Source organism: Pleurodeles waltl, chromosome 7, assembly GCF_031143425.1.
Source record: "Pleurodeles waltl isolate 20211129_DDA chromosome 7, aPleWal1.hap1.20221129, whole genome shotgun sequence".
NCBI lineage: Eukaryota > Metazoa > Chordata > Amphibia > Caudata > Salamandridae > Pleurodeles > Pleurodeles waltl.
Genome location: NC_090446.1, coordinates 1,164,265,606 through 1,164,289,930, shown reverse-complemented (window position 1 = coordinate 1,164,289,930; position 24,325 = coordinate 1,164,265,606). Strand labels below are relative to the sequence as shown.

The window sequence follows — 24,325 nt, the reverse complement described above, 5'->3', positions numbered from 1 at the left end:
TTTATCAGTGTGGAGGCTTATTCTGAAAATAGAAATTGTTTTGCCTTCCTGATTATGGGCCTCATTACGACCCTGACAGCCGGCGGTAAGCTGGCGGTAACACTGCCAACAGGCTTGCGGTGTTCCGCCAGCTATTATGATTATGGCGCAATAGCCACGAACATACTGCCGGCCCCTCCAACATACCGCCAGATCCCCAGGGCAGGGGATTATGAGTCCTCAACAGCCAGCCCGGCCACGGCGGTAAACACTGCCATGGAAAGGCAGGCGGTAAGGGGGACTTGGGGTGCCCCTGGAGACCCCTACACTGCCCATGCGCTTTGCATGGGCAGTGCAGGGGCCCTCAGACATAGCCCATCGTGCATTTCACTGCCCGAATTTCGGGCAGTAAAATGTGTGACGGGAGCTACTGCACCCGCTGCACATCAGCATTGCCGCCAGCTCTATTACAAGCCGGCAGCAATGTTGATGTGACTTTTCCGCTGAGCCGGCGGCAGTAACACTGTTACCGTCCACTGGCCCAGTGGAAAAGTCATAATAGGGAGCTAGGAATACCGCCAGCATAACAGATGGCAATAGGGGCATATAATTCCTCCAGCTGTTCAGGAGTTTGTGACTGAAGGTTTATGGTTCTTAAACAGCTCTTGACAGTTCCTCCATCGACCCCATATTTTATTTCATACAGACATGATTAATAGTCTGTGAAAACATTGGGGCATATTTACAAGCCTCTTGCGCATCTTACTGCCGCTGTAGCATCGTTTTTTTTATGCTGTGGCAGAGCTAAGCAGGCCCTCACCCTGTGGCGTACTTACAAAGTGGCACAATGGTACCACTGTGCCACTTTATAAACCCTTGTGCCACATTATACCTGTGGTGGGTATAATGTATGCAAGGGAGGCGTTCTCTCGCAGGGAGGCCCCAAAACATGGCACAGTGAAATCTACAAGATTTTACTGCGCCATTCTAGCATCATTTTTTTAACGCCTGCCCAGGGCAGCATTAAACTTGTGCCAGTGCTATATCCAGTGATCTTCCCTGAGCTTTGCTGGACTAGGGCCAACATTTGTGGTGCTAGTCCAGCAAAGTGCCACAACTGTGCCAAACATTTTGGTGCAGTTTTGCTAACGAGCGCCATGGTGCACTGTATTGTAAACACAGTGCTACTATGGTGTTGTTAGGGGGCGCACGGCCGATGCACCAGTTCCTTGTAAATATGCTCCTCGGTTTACTTCTCCTTGTGAGTATGCTACTGCCTCAGTGCTATCGTGAATTTCTGTGGTCAGTGAGCCCTGTGTATAGGATTTAATTAGCCAAGCTAGAAGCCATCCTACTTTGCTCTATTCGATGATGCCTGTTACATTACTGCAGGTCTTGGTACAACACAGAAACTATTCCCCATGAGCAGTTTTAAAAAGACTTTCTTATCAGGATTCGAGGAGGACCAAAATGAAATATAAATTTAGGAAAAACGTATAGAAAGTAAATTCTGTTACCTGTGACAATGATCACTGTGCCTGACCCGTGCACATGGTAAGAATCTGACTTGCTACCAACGCACATGTACCAGTCCGTATCACTTTTCCGCAGCTGACGAAGCGTTATTGTCATGGTCATTGCTGTTCCAAAAACCTGGAAGCGCCCAGCAAATTCATTGTCCATACTGCTGACTAATCCACTTTCTGTCGATAAGTGCAGTAGCCCTCGGACCCCTCTTCTTAAACTCATCTTTTTAGCGTTTCCAGGTAAACGAACCACGCAGGTGATATTGACCGCTGCATCTTCAGCGACCGAAATGAAGGCCGGGTATTGGTCAATAAAGTCATTCGCACCTGCGCATAGAGAAGGACACACAATCAAATATGGTAGTCAATAGGAGGGCTTGTACTGTTCTATAAGTGAAACAGTTAGTCTGATAAGCATTATTCCATGACTCTATCTACAGGGCTCCCAGCACAGTTGTTGCATGTAACAAGTTTCAGTTGGACAATCACACCTTATCAGAACATCTTCTTGAAAAAATGACTAAGCATCATTGCATTGTCTTACTAGACTTTTTGCCTTCTTTTGCTGGATCTGTTTTTGTTTGCCATACGACTCTGCACACTTTTCTCTTGCTAACCAGTACTAAAGTGCTTGTGCTCTCCCTTTTAAACCTGCTAAGCTCAACATATACCCAGCTGTCACATTTAATTTACTTATAAGTCTCTAGTAACTGGTACTTCATGTACCTCTGACCTGTAAATTAAATGCCAATAGTCTATTTGCAGCATTCTTTGTGACGCCCACTAAAGTAGCAATGTGTAACATATCTAGGACTGCCCCTGCATCCTCTGTGCAGTTTTAAAACTGCTATTTTGACTTGGCAAATCAAACATTTTGCTAGTCCTAAACCTTCCTTTTTAGGTCTCTCCTGCATGCAGCGCACAGCCGCTGTTAATATGACAATGATCGATTGTGCTTAGTAAAAAAAAATCTCTAAAAAGGGCCTGTTTATCCACCCTTAATTTACCATTAATTCACAATATTATCAATCTTCTTTGCTGCCTTCTAATTCGTGGGTGCCACTTCCTGCATCACTTCCTTTTGTTTCAGAGACACAGGGACCAAGTAAGGATTCATTTATCTTAATTAGTCTCCCTCATCACTTCGTGCTGTGATCATGGTACTATTCTTTCCTTTTTTCATCATTTGTCATGTAGCAGAACTCTAACCGAAGGTATCAAAGCGATTTAAATGAGCAACAGTTACATTACATAAGTTCACATTCATTTTTCGGGGGCACGAAGAGATTACTTGATTTGTCCTTGGGATGTTGCATGGTCTGCAGTGGTCTCTCTTGCATAGCACAAGGGTGCAGAGGGTGCTTCAGAGTGCAGAGAGAGAGAGAGGGGTGAAGGAAAGCACACAAGGGTCTGTTTAAGCCCCCTTAACTCGCCCATTCTCCCTTGTCTAACTGCTCACTCCCCTCTGTAATTCTTTGAGCCCGTGGTATTCCTGACTCGTATGGGTGCTTCTCTGTGGTGGTCATGTTGCTCAACCCCCTCCCCCGACCCGCCCTTTTCCAGTTAAAACATCGTGATAAATGACAACAAATTATATCTGGAAACGTACCCTCCCTCGGGGTTTCTTTGCAGAGATTTTTCTTTTCAGGGAAAGAATTGGTAGGGATTCCGGGGCCGCTCAATTTAAAAGTGGGTTTAGGATTATTCACAATAGAATGAGCTTTTACTGCACTCTAGGTGTGTTTGCGGCACGGAACATACGAGGCAGCCGCAGAGGAAGCACCACCTTAGGGCCTCACAGCCAATTTAATGCTGAAAAGGGGTGCGCAGCCCGTCATCTTTTTGAGGTCAGAATACTCCACATTCTTCTTGGAGAGGCTTGGTACGTGAGCCAAGAGTCACACATCCTGCCGACGGGGTCTGTGGCCTTGTGTGCTCCCTCCTCTCCAGTGTCTGGACCGTTCACTATTAAAGGTGAGGGGGAGCTGAGGTGCGAAGAAGCAAGGCAGGAAAACCCCTCTGGTGGCTCCAGTTCATAAAGTCGTTGTTTGGGGCGTGCCTGCCCTGATGATTACTGAAAGGGGGAGGTGCGGTGGTAGTGGGGAGGAAAGTATTGCATGGTGTTTTGGGGCGGCTTGACAGAGAAGGTGTTTGATGAGAGGGAAAGGCTTTTGCTTACCAGCATCAGCAAAGCCAATAAGTCTCGCCTTTGTGAAAACGATTGGTTTTTATCAATCGTTTTGTTTAGCCATGTTGTACATCAGTCGCCATTCCTGACCGCATCATACTGCTTTTTATTTTCTTTACTTTCAGTCATGCTGTACAGCAGCGCTACAGCTGTACAACACGGCTAAAACACATTGACAAAGACAATAGCCCTTCCATAGGCAAGACCTCTTGGCTTTGCCAATGCTTGTTAATGTTTATGAGTCACTTCCAAGATATGCCCTGAAGCATGTGCAGGAACAATGGTCCTTAACGCAAAACGATGAATCATGTACACAAACAAGGATTTGTCTACATTTACTAATACATCACGAAATCAATAAATATTAACCATCAATAAAGAACAATGTGCAGTGAGGTGAACAAATATTTGGCACTCAAGCAGATAAAGATACCCGGTGCTCAAGCAAAATGTAATACACGTCTGTAATGTATATAAATATACGTGTATCACTGATCATAAAGTCACAGCCCACAAGGCACAAATACATTATAATGAAACCGGTCTGCTTCAGTAGTTGATGGAGTTTCGATCCTTTGTAATAACAGGATCATCAAGACTCCATTGTAAGAAGAGCCCCAGAGAAAATCTACATAAGGGAGAGGGGAAATAACAGAAGGGGAGACATAAACCTGATATTGCATTATAAACAGGCACATTACATACTTTATGAGCAGTGTCTTATAAGTCAGCAAGCCACTTACTTCAAAACAGTAATATATAGGACATTGTTTATGAGGAGACACCAAAATAAGTACATAGGACGCTTAGGGGCATATTTATGATCCCCTAGCTAGCACTTTTTGTGATGCTCTGGTGGCACTATGCCAAGCGCCGTATTTAAAAGGTGGCATTAAGCCACTTTTTGTGGCTTGAAACCACTTTCTAAATACGACCCCATCACATGCCCCCTTTTGGGTGGAAGGAGAGGGCAATGGATGTTGCTGTGGGCGTGCCACAGCAACACATTGCATTTTGACGCTGCATCAGATGTACGAGTTTTGTTAAACCTGAGGAAGTGCCAAAACCTAACGCCACCCCAGGGGTGGCATTACTAAGGCACAACGAGGAGGAATACTTTTATTCCTCCTCGTTTTTTGCTTTTTCTATGTGTGCTGCATTCTACAGCACGCATAGAAAGAGCAAAATGCCACACAATTGTTTTTTGTGTGGAAAGGTGTCCCTTCCTGCACATAAACAATCATTTCAAAATGACGTTTCTGCAGAAGTGCCAAATCGTCATTAGTGATTGTATATGTGCAGGAAGGGACACCTTCCACAGATAAACAATCAAACCCCTCAAAGCAGACATCCTTACACAATAGTGCAAGGATGCCTGCGTTGGCAGCTAAATTTAGAGCCAGTGCAGGGGTCAACACAGGGGTGCGCCATATTTAATTAAATACACCCTATCCCTGCATTGTGAAAATGAGTGTGTTGCTGCCAATTTTGGTGCAGCGTCGCACTCCGTCATTTTCCTTTCAATATGGGCATTAGTGTGTAGAATTATTTGCGCATCACACTGAATGTTGTGTGCTAGTGGTGGAAGGACACAAGTTACGGATTAACATTGTGGTCTTTTACGTTCTATGCACGCAATAGCACGTAGCATGTTGGGTATATGATGATGTAAACAGAATAACAGACACAGTGAAGGCCGCCTGTGTAGGGTGTATTTGACTATCACGTATTTTTCTGGTGTTGGCACCTTAATATTTTCCTTTCCAGCTTGCTTTACATGGTCAAACAAGTCTTTATTGTTATACATTTTTCATGTTATTTGTTCTAAGGAATTGGGGCCATTTTGTTTATCTTTCATATTTGTTTAGAAACAGCCCTAGGGTCTCGCACCCATGATTCTAATGGTTACGCACAGAGGAAGGTGGTTCCCGCTTTGTGTGGCATCCCACCGAAACGCGCGTTGGAGCTGAACACTGGACTGCAAGTCGCAATTCCAATAATCTATTAGGATACTGTACAGTGGTTGTTGAAGTTGGCACATATGAAAATATGTAAATAGAATTTTGGTTTGGACGGTGCCTAATGTTTGTTAACCATATATTGGTTGGTAAAATGTATCATTTACTGATTGGGAGCTCTACGCCATATCAAGTAATTGAAATGTAATATACGTTTACATGTTTGAGCAATTGAAGTGGCAGTCCTCCATTAAGTGTATTAAAACATTACTTATTATTTTGGTTTTGGTTGAGTGCTTTTTGGTGGGTATGATGGTACGAATGAAGTGATTGATGAGAGTTATTTGGATGACTGAGTTAGGTTGTGTGAGATACCCGGGGTAGACGAGTGTTGATTAAGGAATTGTATTTTATTTTATTTATCTATATTGTTTTTGGTGATTTGTGTATTGTTTGCATATATAATATAATGAAATTCTAAAAAGCATGTATGATGGAATAAAAATATCATTTTCATATAGTTTTTGTGTTAATTTTTGGCTCTATTTCCAAATATAAAGTTGTATCACTTATGAGTTATAGTTATACTCAAGTAAGCATTATTTGAAGGGATGCAGTAATTTCTGTATGTGTTGTTTACAATCCCCTGGAGACTGCTCTCCTTTTGTGCACAGGCCCTTTTTTGTTCTAGATGGACGCCAAAATAAAGTCAATAAAACTCTCTGAAATTAAAGCGTAGTTCTAGTGATTCTGCTTTCTCTAACCCAGAAGTGAGTGGAAAAGCGAGTGTTCAACTAGTTGATAGGGTTGTACTGTCTGTGGGCTGTTAGACATCCTGAGTAAACAGAAGAGCCTCCAGACTCCGAACCAGGTTTACCACAGCTAAATCATTAGGATCCTCAAAATGAAGGTTAAAATCACCCACTATCATCAAATTGGCACAATTCATGCAAATAGCGAGATGTAATCAGCCAATGGAGAGTGAAAACTAGATTCCAAGGCATGTGGGTGATAAATCAATGCACCCGGGACTGAGAAGTAGCCTGAAAAATGTAATGAGATCACAATACCGTCACATCCCGAAACATCAAGGAGATTAAAAGTGTAGGTGCTGTGAGATTTGTGAATAATAGCAACTCCTCTGCCCGTGAAGGTGGCGCTTACAACAGAGAAGTAAGCTGGAAGCGCCAACACTATATCAGGGCTGGAATAAGGGTTGACCTACACTTCAGTAAAAAAATACACACCCAGATTAAGATCTAAAATCAAAACAGAGATTTCCAAATTTTTTTAGATATAGAGCGACAGTCTAAACTGGTTAAACGAAAGCTGTTAGAACCAATATTTATTGGATTTTTGACTTGTCGTGGGGACCCTTTTTAGTACCAAGGCTGAGCACCCCTGTCCTAACTTAGTTTCATGGCTTGTGCCTTTTTTACATTCATATACATTTTTATTCATGTTTTAGAGGGGCTGCCTTTAGCAATTGTTTTTACATATTTTATCAGTTGCTTCTTCTAGGAAGGCAAGGTTCACACTGCACATTTGATCAGCTGTTGTACCACATGTAATTTGCACCTTTGGCCAAGGCTGCTACCTACAGTACATGATATGCTAAGTCATGTTGCCAGCCCAGGAGCCAGCTTCTATCTCTGACACAAAGCGTTACAACAGGACTGTTCTCCTGAATGATGCATGGATCATTATGTAAGCAACACATAGGGTCAAGGAGGGTAGAGGGCATTCCGGTCATGACCGTCCTGTGACATGTAATGCCTGGCAGCCAGCTTTGCTGACCCTGGTGCTGACTTCTCAGCTTCCCAAGAGGATTGGCATCCATACAGCAGGCAGACTCTGGCTATTCAACACAGGTATGGGGCTGAGGCTAATCCCTTAGGTGAGGCAGGCAGAGCGTTACAACCTCTATGCTCTCAGATTCAGACATGAGGTTTTGGTAGCTAGAAAAATAGTTCAAGGACTCATGTTAAAGGTAATTTAAAAACCCAGTTACCGGTAAAGTCCGATTTTATATCACCATTTTGAAAATGAAACTTTCAGAAAGTTGTAATTTTGCTGCCTAAACTAAAAAAGGGCTTTCCTGCCAGTGTCCCTGTAGTGAGATGTGGATTGCTCCCAGACAATGGACAAACGGCTTGAGTGTAAAAAAGAGTTTTTCTTCTTTGAGCAGGATGGCCTGGGGGCTGTGCCCAGCCCTTTCCGGAGCATCAGTGGTTGCCTACAGTGTCACTGGCAGATGCAGCTCACTTGTGGGCCTATTTCCCTTTTGTCTTGCTAGTTAGCCACCAAATCTTCACAAAGCGAAATTGAAAGGGTAGTGGAAGAGGTGCAGATTGGAGGGGGCGAATGTTGAGTTCTGAGAAGATAGGAGATGTGCTGCAATGGAGTAGCCTTTAGTCTACAGCAAGACAGAGAAGATTATGCCTGTTATGGACAACAGTCACTAGATGGTAGCAAGGCACCAAGGAATTTTATCAGTGACTCTCACAGAGCCATAGATTTCAGACAGCAAGGCTAGTGACAGTCAATCTTCGGTGGTTAAAAACTGCCTAGTAGTGTGGATGGTTACAGATTGCTTTTTTCACATGGTATGCTTGTAGTGTATTTCCTCCAGAAGAGGTTTCCAAGACACTAGCTTTATGGCACAAAGTTTCTAATATGGTTCTTACCCCATAACGTCTGAAGCTCCCCACCCCTAACTTCAACTTTGAATAAGTCTTCTTATTCTTGCCGGTTTGTATTTCTGTCTCAACCACTCCCAGCATTCACATTCACCCACCCACAATAGGACCAGGTCTGCCTCTCATTCTCACATTTGAAACATTATCACTCCTCCTTTCCTGATCTGAAGATCCTCCGACTAGCCTGCGTTCTCTCTGCTAGGCTCCAACTAATTCAAATTACAAAACATGCCCTTCACCTATCCTCCATCCAAAGAAGTCCCTAAACCTGCATCATAGGAGGAAAGCTTAGTTACACAGTGGCAAATTAAAGAAAAATTTCAAGCTAACACAACAGTATGTTTCAATTCTATTAAGGAAAGAGAGGTGAGGATGATGCTTGACATTCTTCTTTATTTCTCTCAAGCAGCCATGTAGGAACACCACATATTAAACTACCTTTCCCATAAGAACTTGGGAAAAAGGTAACATGTCAAGTTTATCCTGTCACCATGCTCAATAGTCTATAGAAGGCGCTCGTCACTTTTCATGGCCCCCTTTCTTTCTGCGACAAGCGCCAATGCATCAAATCCAGTTAATCATGTTTGGAGCCCTTGTTACCCGAAATGCCGGGACAGTTGCACTATCACCATAACTGCAGTGTTTGTTTCCATTTCCACTATTAACAATGCATATGTATGAACACAGCAGACTTTATGTAGACCAAAAATAACTTCATAGCCTCGTACCTGTTTTCATTGAACATCATTCTAAATGGGAGACACTTAGGCCCGTATTTATACTTTTTTAGCCCCGCAATTGCGCCGCTTTTTGACGCAAAAACGGCGCAAACTTACAAAATACAATTGTATTTTGTAAGTTTGCGCCGATTGTGCATCAAAAAAATGACGCAAATGCAGCGCTAAAAAAGTATAAATATGGGCCTTAGTAGCAACAAACTAAATGACCTACAGCCAATGTTTTATTCTTACCTCGGTGCATTTTTATGTCTCCGGGTTGGGTGAATGGCCTATGATCCCTCAGTGGGATAATCCTCACCTCTGTGTCCTTAACAGAATTTGAAATTCTCTGTTATGTTAGATATGAAAGTTTTCATTCTATGAAAGGATCAGAGGAGAGGACTATGCTAGCTTAAAGCTTATTGATAACAGGAGTAGCCACATGTGTGACTAGTTTAAAGGAAGCCCTCTAGGAGGTTGAATCCAAAGACCAATCTGTTGCATTTAGAATGTCCTCTAATCTAGTACCAAAAAAGAAGGCTTTTGAAATCATAGCACCTCTAGGCGAGTGGGCCCCAGAGCTTTTACAGCCTATCCCCACTTTCTTCATGACCCAGCAGATCCATTTAGCTGTGGTTGGGGAAAAGACTGCTTTGTGGGGTTTTGTGGTAGAGATGAGCAATTGCCTCTCACCTGGTCGGCGACGTCCTTCTGTCATACTTTCACATGCCTTAATGTATTTTATCACAGACAACTTTGGGGAATCCCTAAGTGCTAGGTATGATATAAGTCTAGAATTACATTTAGTATTTTTGGATATGTAAAAAGCAACCCTATACAGGATTAATAGTTCTCTCTTTAAGTCGAGAGCTCTGATGTCTAAGATCCTCCTGCATGATTCTTAGCACAGGAGCATGGCCAGTTTGCTGGACAGTTCTTTCCGACTTAGGCATTTATTATCCTGCCATGAGAAGAAGAGATTGAGAACTATACAGTAGTGACATCCCATAGTGAGAAATCACTAGGTTCTGGAGTTACTGAGATATGGGTACCCTTTAATAGCTTTCTAACTAATGGATGGTTGAGTCTTGATGGAGGAGTGCCCTGTCAAGATCACCAATCATAAGGTATTCACCGACCTGTATTTCCTTCCCTCTGAAGCCACTTTTGCCAAAAAATATAGGATATGGGCAACAGGTTCCTCTTTAAGGTCCAACCCATCCATTGGAGGTGGCCCTCTCTGCAGGGCCACCCGTAATATTTTTTTTTCATCCCTCCTGTTTTCTGAACTTTGATTTTGTTAGCATGAGGCACCTGTGCACTTATTGTGCAACCCACTTCAGCAGCTCTTTAAAACATATCTCAGGTTTGCCATTGCAGCCTGTGTGCAGTTTTAAACTGCCAATTTGACTTGAAAAAAACAAACATTTTTGCCAAGTCTAAATCTTCCCTTTTAATACTTAAGAGTCACCCCTAAGGTAGGCTCTAAAAAGCCCACAGGGCAGGGTGCAGTGTACTTAAGGTGGCATGCACTTTGAAGTTTCACATGTCCTTGTAGTGAAAAAATTTTAAATTCATTTTTCACTACTACTAGGTCTACCTCTCCCATAAGATATCATAGGGTTGCCTTATTACATAAGTGGTAACGTGGGGCTGGGGATGGGTAGAAACATCATGTTTGGTCTCTAAATAATTATAATTGAACAGTAAAGTCAGATTTTAAGTCACAGTTCTGAAACTTCCTCTTTTAGAAAGTTGCCATGTTCTTGCCCTAACTATTTGGTGCCTGCAGTCTGTGCCTGGGCCACATGTAAGGGTGTAGTTGGCAGTTGGCCTTTGTGTATTGCTCCCAGATAGTGAAAAAAAGCGCAACTGGGTGTTTTCAGAATGGGCCATCCTGCCAGTATGGGAAGTATGGAGTTGATCCTGGCCCCACACATATTTCAAAGGGGTTGGCTCCAGCGCACTCACAGGGAACTTGACACCAGTCCTGTGTTCTTCTAGACCTCTTGGAGCCTGGGAGGGGTGGAAGGGAAATTCCAGAACAAGAAGTGGGGGAAGTCAAGACATTTCCCCTACTTCAAAGGCTGGCATCGGGTAAAAATATTGGACCCTCAGACCAAACCCCTCAGTATATTCCCGGACCTGTGGAAGACTTCAGAAGGACTGCAATGCACTTCAGAGGAATGCCCTGCTGCTTGAGGCCTGTTTCATGGTACCTGAGTGATTCCAAGGGTCAGTTGGCTGACCTCCTATTCTGAGCTACAAGGATTCAACAAGCTCCTGAATCCTCCTTATAACTACTCAGCTGATTTGCTGCACTGGACATGCCTCGACCTGTAACTGGGCCTGCCTGAACCCTGCTGGCCTCTGCTGCATGTCTCCACAGGGCCAGGACCCTTGGCTGGTATCAGAGAGAAATCCTCCTGGCCTAACTGAAGGTCATAGCAAATCCAGCCCTAAGCAATGCAAAGTTCTGCAAAACCACCTCACACCGCAGCAAGCTTCATCTGCACCGATGCAAGCAATGCCAAGCCCTGCAATCCTCCCCACACAGCTAAAAGCTTAATCTGAACGATGCCAAGTGACACCAAGCACCACAAAGCCTCAACACACAGCTGTCAGCTTCATCAGAACCAATGTAGAGTGACGCATAGCCCCAGAAAGCCTTGCTGCATAGCTGAAACAGTCATGGGAACTTACACTGAGTGATGCAAAACTCTGCAAAGCCTCACTGCACTCACTGGGAACAGACACCAGATGACGCAAAGCCCTGTAAAGCAAAGCCACACAGACCTCTCACCAAGATAATAAGTACAAATCTCAGATGGCTGAACTTGGTCTTGTGCCAGGCCTGAGCCCCTTCATGGTCAGCCTGACCTTGTGATTGTGTCCCAATACACCGCTGCCAGTTACCCCCAATTGTTTCTTTAAACCTTTTTACACCACGTTTATCTAACCCTTTAAAATTCAATATCTCCTGTTATACTAAGTGGATTTTTGTTTTGGTTTCCAATTATTTATTAAAACACAATTTCTTTCTCTAAAATGGTTTGTGATTGTTTTTGTGTTGTGTTGTCACTTTATTACTGTTTGGGTGCTGCATAAATACTTAACACATTGTTTCTAAATTAAGCCTGACTGCTCTAGTACCAAGGTGCTACAGAGTTGAAGACAAGTTAATTAAAAACTTTTGTGGTTCACCCTGACAAGGATTGTGGTTGTTGCTTAAGAAGGGTTTACATCCTGTCAAACAACAACTCAATGTCTTCCATCATCCATCTAGACCATTTCTCATTATATTGTCTAATGGTTCCATCAGGCCAGGCTTTAGATAAGAGTGACTGAGTGTGCTCGGAAAGGCCAGGGACTTTCCCTGTCTCCCTGTACTTCTCCAGGCCATAAGATGTAAAGCGCCCTCTGTTACCAGGTGATGCAGGTTTTCTTATGTGTCCAGTAGGACATCGGGAAGAAGGGGTAGATTAATTGGAGAACTCCAGGAAAGTTCTGCAGTCTTTTTAAAACTGCAGCACTGCTACAAGTAACAAAGCATTAGCCTCCCGGTAAACGCCCGATGTCTCTCAGTCAGCTTTTGAGGGAAAAAAAACATAGTTTTTACAAGGATAACAAAGCCATTAAGCTACATGTATCACCAAACCCCAAACACAATCCCAGGAGAACAGGGACGCTTAACTGCAGCTGCTGGAGCAGTGACAAAAGGGGGCCATGGAAAGTGACGAGGAACTATTATAGACTGTAGAGCATTGTGACTGGATAAACCTGACATATTACCTTTTTCCCAAGTTTTTATGGAAAAGTTAGTTTTACATCTAATGTCCCTACATGGATGCTGGGGAAACATTAAAAGTTAAGCATAATCCTCACCTCGGGTCTTCAGATGGAACTGCTGATTGGCATGTGCAGTATGTCATCCGCCACCTGGTACTCCATGTCTCCAGATCTCCCTGGTAGAGGGCCCACTTTGTCTGGTTACTGATTTATGGCAGAGATCGCTTATCATGCTGTGGAATGTTTGGTTGACAAAAGGAAATTAAAAATGCACTGTTTCTCTGTATCAAAGTGTTTCTGCGTTCCTAGAAGTGAAGTGGTCTGTTGTTTAGGCAAGTTATAGCTGCCTGCTATTCTGAAGGAAATTAGGGTATGGAGAGAGCGAATTTAACAGCAGAAATACGTTTGCCAGCCTTTATGCTGCCCTTATGCTGGTGGGTGCCGAATAGTATTTATAAAATGGAGTATATTCCTCTTGAGGACCAAGATTTTATAGTGCAGGAGACATTTTTGATGTTAGTGTGCCCTTTTCCTCTGTATGCTGGAGGTCCGTGGAATCTCTAGTGGGGGCCCAGATGGGGCCGGGGCCAAACCTCTATTTGATCTGGCTTCATTGTGCGCCACCAGCAAAATTGCTGAAAGATCCAGGAAGTGACGCAGAAAACGATAAGCAGACAATTCATTTTGCCACACACATTAATTTGTCCAACCGCCTTTCATTGCTAAACAGTCTTGTTTGCTTAAAACGTTTAAATCTGGTTTATCTATTTTTGTATTTATCTATATCTAAGTGTATATATTTATCATTAAAACGGATTTCTTCTGCTGGCCTGTTTGCAGGGCCAATGAAATTATGCGATTGTGCAGTTGTGACGATTTTCACATATCTATATATTTGCCACATTTGCACATAATCCATCACCTGACCCATAATCTGCTGATTTTAACAAAAACAAAACGTTTCTAGCTCAAATGGTTAAAAAGTTAGTAAATATTCAGCAACACGTGTTGCTGCGCAGTGGAAGGTTCTTTGCAAAAATGGACTAGTCATCTTTCTGTTGCCTATTGCTATATTGAATGTTAAACTGGTACTGATGGGATGCAACCAGTGTCCATGCAGTGTTACCAAATTTAAAAATGCCGAAATAATGAAGTTATACATTTACAAAACGGGCTGCATTTTGCTGCATACTTTGGATTTCCCTGCTGCATAATTTACTCTACCTTGCCGCGCAGTTTGGCCCTCTCCTGCCGCCTAATTCCAGTGGTCCTGCCTTTTTGGATATTGGCACTTGTCTGACCTGCTGTGAGCCTGACAAAAGTCCACAACTAGGAAAGTAGTTTCTAGAAGGAAATTTCATTTTAGCATAAACGTGGGGTTGTAAATGGGGCTGATGCTGTCTCTGAAGGGAAGAACTTAGCTGAACCTGCTCTGCTGACTTTGGCATTGCAAGTGCCCTTGAATATAATGCTCTTGTAATACGGCGTGTGAGATATCAGTTATGCCTGCCGAGCTCTGACGCTCTTGGTGCCTTGTTTGGGCCAGCATCAATGTTCCGCACCTGCTCTGAAGTGGCTCTGAGGATGCGTATATTTCCACTGCTGTTTGCAAAGGTGCAAGAGCGCACTTCCTTGCCATTAAACTTGCAGCCCACTTGTTTAGTTTACCAAAGTGGTGTCTCGTAAGCACTCTGCAAGAGCTTCCTGTGAAATTAGGAAAACAAATGCAGCGCACACCTGCAGTACAGATTCAAAATATTGCTTTAGATCTACTGCTCCTCAGACGTCAACATCCGCTTGTTGATCTTGATATCTGTCAGCCAAGAAAGAGTTTTGGGCCTAAGGACTCACAGTGTGGGTTCACTTAATCCAACAATGTAGGTTGCTTCAGTGTTAAGCAGGTATGAGAAATGGTATTATGGTGTGGTTTAGGTATTTGATAGAGAGCGCACATTTCTCCCAGCATAGCACATTTTTATAGTAGCAGGACCATCTGAAATATGTCGCGCTAGCTACTCAGAGAAAACTATTGGACCCATTTCACACCAGTTAACAGCAACCAGGATGTGATCGGTGGCGAGTGGGAACATGTAATCCATAGCCCACTGAACACAGTTTTTTGCATGTTTTATACTATGCAAATTTACACTTTCAGACCTAACGAAATTAAACGATTTGCGCGGAAACTTGCTCTTTTGCAGCTTTTTCACTTGATCACATTTTCTCTTAAAAAGCAGAGCAGCTGCACTTTACTTCGGCTACGATTGTCATTGATAAATCCAAAATACGTGCAGATATTGTTCTGCCGGAGATAGGCTAAAAGCCGAAGAGTTTGAAAAATGTGTTGTGTCGACTTCTAGGGGGTCCACATCTTTTTATTTTAATGCCTGGCAAAGAGAACAGGACATGATATAAAGAAATATTAGCCAGATTAACATCGAAACATCTTGGACAGTTGATCGGAGTTAAATTGCTTTGATGGCCTGCACATTTTCAAACAAACTATTTTACACGTCGCACAACAACGAACACACAAACATTTGTTTTAACAATATTTTACCTCACGAGGTGGACACCAGTTTGTTGTATGTGGCATTGGTGGACATCAGATTTCTAGTAAGCAGGAGATCACATCTATTTTTTTTAAGTCTCACTTCTGCAGAAAGAGCTAGGTGTTATGTGTCTGTGAAATGGGAGGTAGAGGGGGTCATATTCTGGTGAGAGCACCTTTAGCCTCTGCGGTGCAGGGGGCGCACTAGCCCTACATAGCCCCTCAACCCTTCAGGAAGCCCCGATTCAGTCCAGGTCCAATGAATATCTGTGAGATATCGGAGACCTAGAGCCAAATTCACATTCTGTGGATGCAGGTATAATTTTTATTACACCACAGCATATGGGGAGTCAACACTGACAGTCATAATGTAATATAGGAAGCGTGGACACGTTGGGAGGCCTTACAATAGAGAGTTTGGATACACACTAAGCAATTACTGGCAAAACCAATAGGTCAGGCTTTTAAACTTGTTTTAACTTAAAGCATTTTACACTGATTGACAATCATTTGATTGTCACATATACATGTGGTGGGACCTAGGAACAGTTCGTATGGTGGTTGAACTGATAGGTAAATGCTAGGACGAGTGAGTGATATAGTGCATAATATAATGCTTGGTGTCTTTTTGGGTGCCAGTATTTACTTTTTGATCATCAGAATTTAACTCAATGGACTAGAAAGAAAGACAAAAAAGATAGAATGGAGGAGAAAGGGAACGATAGGAAATTGCTTTTTGATTCTAGACTAAAACACATAAAAAAGCCTCCTGCGGTGAAAAAAAACAACTTAATTGAAATAAAGAATGGTATGCATGATAATATAGAGTGCTTTTGAGACATAATATAGTCCCTCTGATATTGAAACAAACTATAGGGGGCAGAAGTATATACCAAACAGGGTACTTCTTTGGGCAGAGCCGAAGCTCACTGTATCAATATTTCAAAGCATTGGCAATAACAGGTCTATAGACGGCTGTGCAGTAAAGCCAGACCTAAAAAAACCTGCGAGGGAAAGAGGCAGGAAGTGCAGAGCGGTAGAAGAAAGAGGCGCACGGTGAAATTAATGAAGACTGGGCAGCCTTGGTATTCACAACCCTGACATTTAGCAGCACCAGCCTGCAATTATGTTTTTTAACAAAGTAAGAACTCAAATGGAGCTAAGAGTGGCTTTGCTGAAGGCCGAAAATGTACCACGAATTCAAACTATGTTAGTCAGACAGATAATACCGGTGTCCTACGTGATTGGATGGCTCAGTCGTGTGGGAAATACACCCGAGGTGTTATTCCTGGGACTCTCCACGTGGGCTGCTACCAATATGAGTGTGTGAATGTGTGAACGAGGAAAGGGGCAGAGTGCAACAAAATATGTATTGGGATTATATAAAACATTTTGATAAAGAAATAATATAATTAATGTATTATTAATGAAGTACATCTAAATTAATCCATTGTGTAGCTAAGAATGTAACAACATTTCATGATGAATATTCATTTTTAAGCTAGTGAAGTAATATGGGTCAAAGATCAGTTGGATGCTATTCAAAAAAAGCAAAATAGGTTAAGTGAGAGTGTTTGTGTGTATTTTGGTCTAATTATCCCTCCGCTGAACTTAAAAGAAATTTATTGGGGTTGCTGTCCCCAGTTGTGTATGTACACAACTGAAAACATTTGTGTTTCCTTCACAGTCCTGCAGCCTTAGCTACAGTATTTACAGACATGGTAACACCATGAAACCTTGGTGTATGAGCGTTGAATACATATTTAGAACCATGACACCTTCATGGGCTCAGCGGCTTTTAATACAGTGAACCATGTGGTACTGTTAAAGGCGCTTCAGAACTGGCTGGAGTGGATTGTTCAGGCTTTTATCTTCATTCCTCGTCACCTGAAGCCAACAAGACAGAAATGAATTGGTGCAATTGCTCAGATAAGACTGCATGCAAAGTGTCACAGGGGTCCATTTCTCAACCATGCATGGCAATAACTTTTTGGGATCTTGGGCACCTACAGGAAAAGAGCACCAAGTGCACTTTCATAAGTATGTAGGTGACACTGGATACACATGGCACTGGGGAAGGGCTCTGGAGACCAGACAGCCATCAGCAAGTCTCGAGACCACCTTTGTCAGTGGGTCAGGCAGGGTGTCATTACTGGATCAAAGTCAAGCCTGAAAACCTTGCCCTGGAAATGTCGCATTTTCACCTAAAATTACTGCTCTGGCCAGGTCACTCATTTAAAAAGGTCAGTTCTCCTGCTCTAGTAAACTCCCAATCGAGTTGATGTTATAAGAGCCCCAGTGACGGTGCATCTAGGCCACTGCAGCATGATATTAAACTAATCCCCCACAAATTCACTGAAGTATCAGGTGGCTGCAATTAGCTTCAGACTACACAAATGTAACACCAGCCTTGAGACCCTCCACCGATTCCCGGTGCAGTAAAAGATCAGATCATATTTGAAATACGTTAAACTTTGCATAAGCATTAGGAGTACATATGTGACGAGTACTTTACATCCAGTTCTTATGGAGATATGCAATTCTTCTTGTCCTCTGGAGTAGATCCCCAACTGGTGGAAAATGCTTTGTTGTCCTACCACTGACCCATCTGTTATGTCCAAGTACCAACCCATCGTTTTCGTGCTTCAGGTGGCTAATATTGCCGAAAGCTTGGTGAACAAGCACCTACCTGCCTATACTGTAAAGCATCAGTGGCCGAATGCGCGTCAGTCTGGTTTCCGTCACAACCTTGGTACCAAATTGTGCTGGCATCCACCCCATGACATCAGTATGATACTAGTTTCTGTCCCAATTAGTCATTAAGATTTTCTGAGACCTTTTACTAGGCAGCAGTCTTTTTCTCCACAGATGCTAAGCCCAGGCCACCCACTTCCTGGTAATCATACATTTTATAAACCTCTCATTCAAGCATTCATTCATGCAAAGGACAAGTGCAGAAAAAGCACTCCCCGTCGTAGCAGCAATGGCCAAGCGACAACACACCTCACATCTAAACAACCAGTTAGCCTTAAAGATACAAGTAAGTAGCGCAGGCACCAAAGAGTTCAGATTGCTAGACTCTGAAAGACCCACTGCTTAAACACGTGTGCTTCAAAAGACACCGAAATAATGATCTGTTCACACAGGCGTTCAACTGAGAACCTCCAACGTCAGGGTTAGCCATTGAGGAATATGACAGAGAGCCTCTTGACTTGATTTTGGTTGGGCCTAAAGAAGCTAGAACCTTTGCTTCTCATCATTTCTAGGGAAAATAGTTCTTTTAAGGATTTGTTAGGTTTAAAGTTAATTATAGAAGGTGGATAAAGTATCATCACCAATTAAAAATGGCTTCCTTCAATCCGATATTGCATTCAAACTAAGATTTTTTTCGAGAACTTTAACCCCCATGGTAACTTTTGTTTCAAGAGCTCTATGCAGGGCAGCTTCATGTCAAAGTATTTGCACTGACAACCCTCAAAGCAAGAGCAGGTATCACAGACACGTTCGAGCCTCGTTTTAGAGCACTTTGGATCCTTTCAGCATGACAGTCACACAACACTGATGAATCCCAAACAGTGCTGGTGTGTCAGTGATTTCTATGAGGCAAGTCTTTTTCTAGTTATTTTGGAAGTAACCATAGCCCAGAACACACACTAGAGGAAAGCCTTTAAATGAACGTGTTTAGTATTGTACAACTCACACACCCTGCCGTGTTCCCTTTTCTGATGCTCTGAACACTCTTGACGAAAGGTCGGAGGGATGAAGATCGCCTCAGGCCTTCACTTCCAAACTAACAGGTGTTATTACTAAAATTTCAGGCAGGGCAGCTCAGCAACCACAGTTGCTGCAGAAGAGAGAAAGAGAGAGAGAGAGGTGCTGTCCTCTCTCCCAGCGAAGGTGCGCAATCAGGCAACCTTAAAAAAGAATGGATGGATTAATGCAGAGATGGATGGAGAGTGGGTGAAATGGTAGACAAACAGAATAATGAAGACAAAGAATGAAGAGGTAGATGTATGCATGGATGCAGAAATAGATAGATGAGAGAGGGGTGAAGGGATGGATGGAGAAAAGGTTGGATGGAAAGTAGGACAGATGATTATTAAATGGACAGAAGGATTAATGGAATGGAGAGAGGAATGGATTGAGAGAACAGATAGAGTGATGGATAGATGGCTGAGAATGTAGAATGTAGAGATGGATGGGTTGATGAATGATGAGAAGAAGGGATAGATGGTGGGTGAAAAAGAAAGACAAAGAATGATTGAGAGATATGTGGATATATACAATAAATGATGGAAAAAGTCCAGAAAGAATGGAAAGAAAGAAGGAAAGCAAGATGAAAAATGACACCGAAGGATTGAGAAAAAGAAGGTCAAAAGACTGAAAGAAGGGTGGAAAAATAAGAATTTCAGAATTCCCTCAAGGAAGCATTCTCCCAAATGACTGTAGGTTCGCTCGTCTCCTCCACTCCTTTAGAACGGCATGGAACATGGTTAAAAGCATATATTTTAGTTTTCTGACTACTCCCTTGAGGAAGTGGTATTATTTCCCACTTGGGTACTCTTATTATCAACCTTTGAGGCAACACCTTCCTGACTAGAGCTTGCTTCCTGAAAACCTCTAGGTCCAAACTCATCCGACTCAGGTTTCACCTTGGCTCAGGCAGAGAGATCCCTTTTATCTGAAACATGGCATGCATGAGCACACCTTACATACCTGCCTCGAAGCAGCAGCACAGGAACAGAAGCGCAGAGCTCACCAAGAGCGGGGGGGCTGGCCCCAACAGCATGGCTGGTGAGGAATGCTCTAACTAGTTTCTGAGGGCAGAAAGAAGCAGATTTCTTACACGCCTCACCTCCCCCTCTTACTAGCCCACCCACAGGACTTCCTTCCTCTTATTCATTCAGAGCACTTAGACTCTTCATAACTGTGCCCATGTAGAAATTCAAATAAACAAGTCTTTTAATCCTGTTTATTAATTTATCGTTTCAGCTGTCAGTCTTGCAATAATTGAAGACTGTAATGTAACTGCAATTAAAAACAGAAATCCTACTTCTTAAAACACATGCAGTGCAGTCTGCTATGTGGCTCAATAGCATGTAGACACTGTGGCCCTCATTATGACATTGGCGGTAAATCCCACTTACTGCCACGCTGACTGCTACCAACATACCACCACACCGACCGCCATTCGTTCACCATATCATGACACACACACACCAATCCGTCACTATTCAGCCACATACACAATTCCGCCACACCAAAAGTCAGTGATAAACTGGCGGTATCAAAACCCACACCATTACACCAACAGAACAACGCCCACCACATTATGAACCATGAATCACCATAGCGGACATTCAACAGCAGTAAACCATTGGTGGTACATACCACTGCGCTCAAAATACACACACACAAACAAAACAACACCACATTAAACAATTCTTGACAATTAACAATTACACACCTGACACCCATACACACATCACACCCACACACCCACACCACTATAAAACACACACCCACATTACCCACAACCCTTTACAACTACAAACAATTGCCACCAAAGAGAGACAGCAAGACCACTGACTCAACCAGAGCCACACACTACTCACACCTGTACACCACTCACGTACCTCATATCACACACCCCAACACATTACCCTACACACCCTCACCTACACACCTCACACAACACCCATGGCACCACAAAGACACCCCAGATTCTCAGAGGAGGAGCTAAGGGTCATGGTGGAGGAAATCATCAGGGTAGAGCCTCAGCTATTTGAAGCACAGGTGCAGCAGATATCGATAGCTAGGAAGATGGAGCTATGGCGGAGAATCATGGACAGAGTCATTGCCCTGGTGGGACAGCACACAAGAACTAGGGATGACATCAGGAAGAGGTGGAGCAACCTACGGGGGAAGGTATGTTCCATTGCAGCAAGACACCAACTCGCTGTACAGAGGACTGGCGGTGGATCCCCACCTCCTCCCCCACAACTCACAGCATGGGAGGAGCAAGTCTTGGCAATCATGCATCCTGAGGGCCTGGCTGGAGTAGGAGGCGAACTGGACTTTGGTAAGTCAACTCTATACTACTACTACCCCCTACCTGCATACCATCACATACCCTCACCCTCTTTCACATCACTCAACCACCTCCCACACACCCCACCATCACATCTCACTCATCCCAATGCCAAGCCCTGCATGCCCTACCAATGCATGGACATCACACACAGCCCTGCATGGACACCTATCACTAAAGCATGCACACTAGAGAGAATCAGCTAGCCCACCACATACCAACTTACACAAATGAAAGCTGCCAGGGCAAATACAACCAAAGAGGGCAAGCCACCGATGCACAATATGTCACACACGGAAACAATAACACATCATTTACATCCCCACAGGTATCCCAGCCAATGTCACCTGAGAGGAGGTGCCAGCAATATCCAGTCCCCCAACTGAAGAGGTCCACAGTGATGACAGCAACTCTGGTCGCCTGGATCTGGATGACCAACCTGGCCCTTCAGGGACCTCTGGACAGTCAGTTACCCAAGCACAGTCACAGACAAACACAGAGCCTCCCCCATCTGGAAACACCACCACAGCACTCACCCAGTGTACCCACATCTCTGTCCCCAGGACATGTCAATCAGCAGTGTGTCCACCTCTACAGGGACCCCTGGGCACAACTCAAACCCATGACAATCAGGGACCTGGGGTCAGTGGCAATGGGCATACGGGTCACGGGACAGAGGCACAGGACAACAGGGAAACTGGGAGGAGTGCTATAGGCCAGGGGGAGGACAGGGCCAGGACACCGACACTCCAGGAGGCACTTGTAAGGATGCTGGGAGCATACCAACATTCCCAGGACACAATGGACCAGATCCTGGACAATGTGCAGGAGAACAGGCGGCTGCAGGAGGGACAGTACCAGGGGATCAGGGAGGACTTGCAGGCCATTACCACCACCCTGGTCTCCACAGCAGGGGTGCTGGCAGACATGGCCAATATTATGAGGGAGGCAGTCACACAACAGCGGGCCCCTGCCACTAGCCAGCCATCTGAACTACCTTCCATCTCCGCTGTCGCTAGTGGAGAGGAGGCCCCGCCACAGTACTCACAGTCCACCAGCACCCCTCCCCCTGCAGAAAGAGAACTACCCCACAAACGTTCCCTGCGATCCAGGCAGAAGCCAGAGACTATTTCCAAGACCCCTCCAAGGAAATGAGACTCTCCTGATTGTCACCCTTGTGTCCCACTTTGTCACCCTGTCCACCTTGAACTGCCATTGCTCCCCTTCCTATGTCCCATGAACAATGCACCAGTGCTACAGACTAGAACTATACCATGGAACTTCCTCCATCATCACCCCATCCCATTGCACTTGCCCCTCAATATCTTAGCACTTCAATAAACACCCTTGGAAAAAATAGAAGTATGGAGTGTGTCACATTTGTTAAGTATGTATACGTTTAACCATGTACACACATTACAATTCAACTGTACAGTAAATGAGCACATATGAAAGACCTGTAGTTGGCTGCAGTGATCACACCAGGAGCTATTGTGAGGCACCAACATCTGTAAAATGAATTGCCAAAGGATACAGTAAGTGGGCATAGAAGTGGGAAATAACAGCATGCCAGTGCCAAAGAATTTAAAAATAATGACAATGTAATGTGAAGTAACACTGTCTTACCTGGGTGTCATTGGAAATATTGTCTGATCACTGCTGTTCTGTTGTCCTCATCCTCTGCCTCCTCATCCTCACTGTTCACAGGGTCCACTGCTGCCACACAGGCGTCTCCAGCCTCCTCCTGCAGAAAAGGCACATGGCATCTTAGGGAAAGGTTGTGCAATATGCAGCATGCCACTATTATCTGGCAGACCTTCTTGGGTGAGTAGCACAGGGATCCACCTGTTAGATGGAGGCACCGAAACCTGGGCATCAGGAGGCCAAAAGTTCTTTAAAGGATCCTTCTGGTTCACCCTTGTGCCTCATTGTAACGTTCTTCTGCCCTTGTCCTGGCATTCCTCACAGGGGTCAGTAGCCATGATAGGTTGGGGTAACCAGAGTCACCTGCAAATATTGAGGGACAACATTTAGCCACACACTATCTCATACAGCCGACACCATTCCCATACACCAACTTCAACTGGGTGGGACCCAGGGCTCACCTATTAGCCACACCCTGTGCCTCTGTAGTTGGGTCATCACATTTGGGATGCTGCTATTCCTCAGGACAAAGACATCATGCACCAACTCAGGATACTTAGCATTGACATGGGAGATGTACTGGTCCGCCAACGACACCATCTGTACATTCATTGAGTGAGAAACTCTTACGATTTCTGTACACCTGTTCATTTTGACGGGGGTACAAATGCAATATGAATTCCATCAATCGCCCTAATTATGTTGGGGATATGTCCCATTGCATAGAAGTCAGTCTTCACTGTGTTCAAATCTTCCACCTGAGGAAATACAATGTAGCTGCATATGTGTTTAATCAGGGCAGACAACACTCTTGTCAGCACTATTGAGAACATTGGCTGTGACATTCCTGCTGCAAGCCCACTGTCTCATGGAAAGAACCAGTTGCCAGGAAATGGAGCACTGACAGAACTTGCACAAGCGGGGGGATCCCAGTGGGGTGACGGATAGCCGATAGCAGATCAGGCTCCAATTGGGCACACAGCTCTGTGATTATGGCCCTGTCAAGTCTATAGGTGGGGATGAAGGGCCTGTCCTCCATTGTTGCCAGGTCCACCAAGGGTCTTTACACTGGGGTATATCTCCATCTCCTATTCATCCGCAGCGGTAGCAATCTAAGGGACAAAAGAGTGAGGAGCCGGTCACAAACTGAACAATGGGGCATCAACAGTACGATGCATGCT

At 44.0% G+C, this 24,325-nt stretch overlaps 1 protein-coding gene across 1 annotated transcript in view; it reads right to left on the bottom strand.

Annotated features, from left to right (window-relative positions):
• CD7 (CD7 molecule) overlaps positions 1 to 20,201 on the bottom strand; it is a 29,009-nt gene extending 8,808 nt beyond the window's left edge. The window contains exons 1-2 of the mRNA XM_069200270.1: positions 20,126 to 20,201; positions 1,497 to 1,832 (exon numbers count right to left, since the gene is read on the bottom strand). Coding sequence (XP_069056371.1) covers positions 1,497 to 1,832; positions 20,126 to 20,198 — 409 coding nt within the window. The 5' untranslated portion in view covers positions 20,199 to 20,201. The remainder of the gene's footprint in view (positions 1 to 1,496; positions 1,833 to 20,125) is intronic.
• Between the last annotated feature and the right edge of the window lie 4,124 nt (positions 20,202 to 24,325).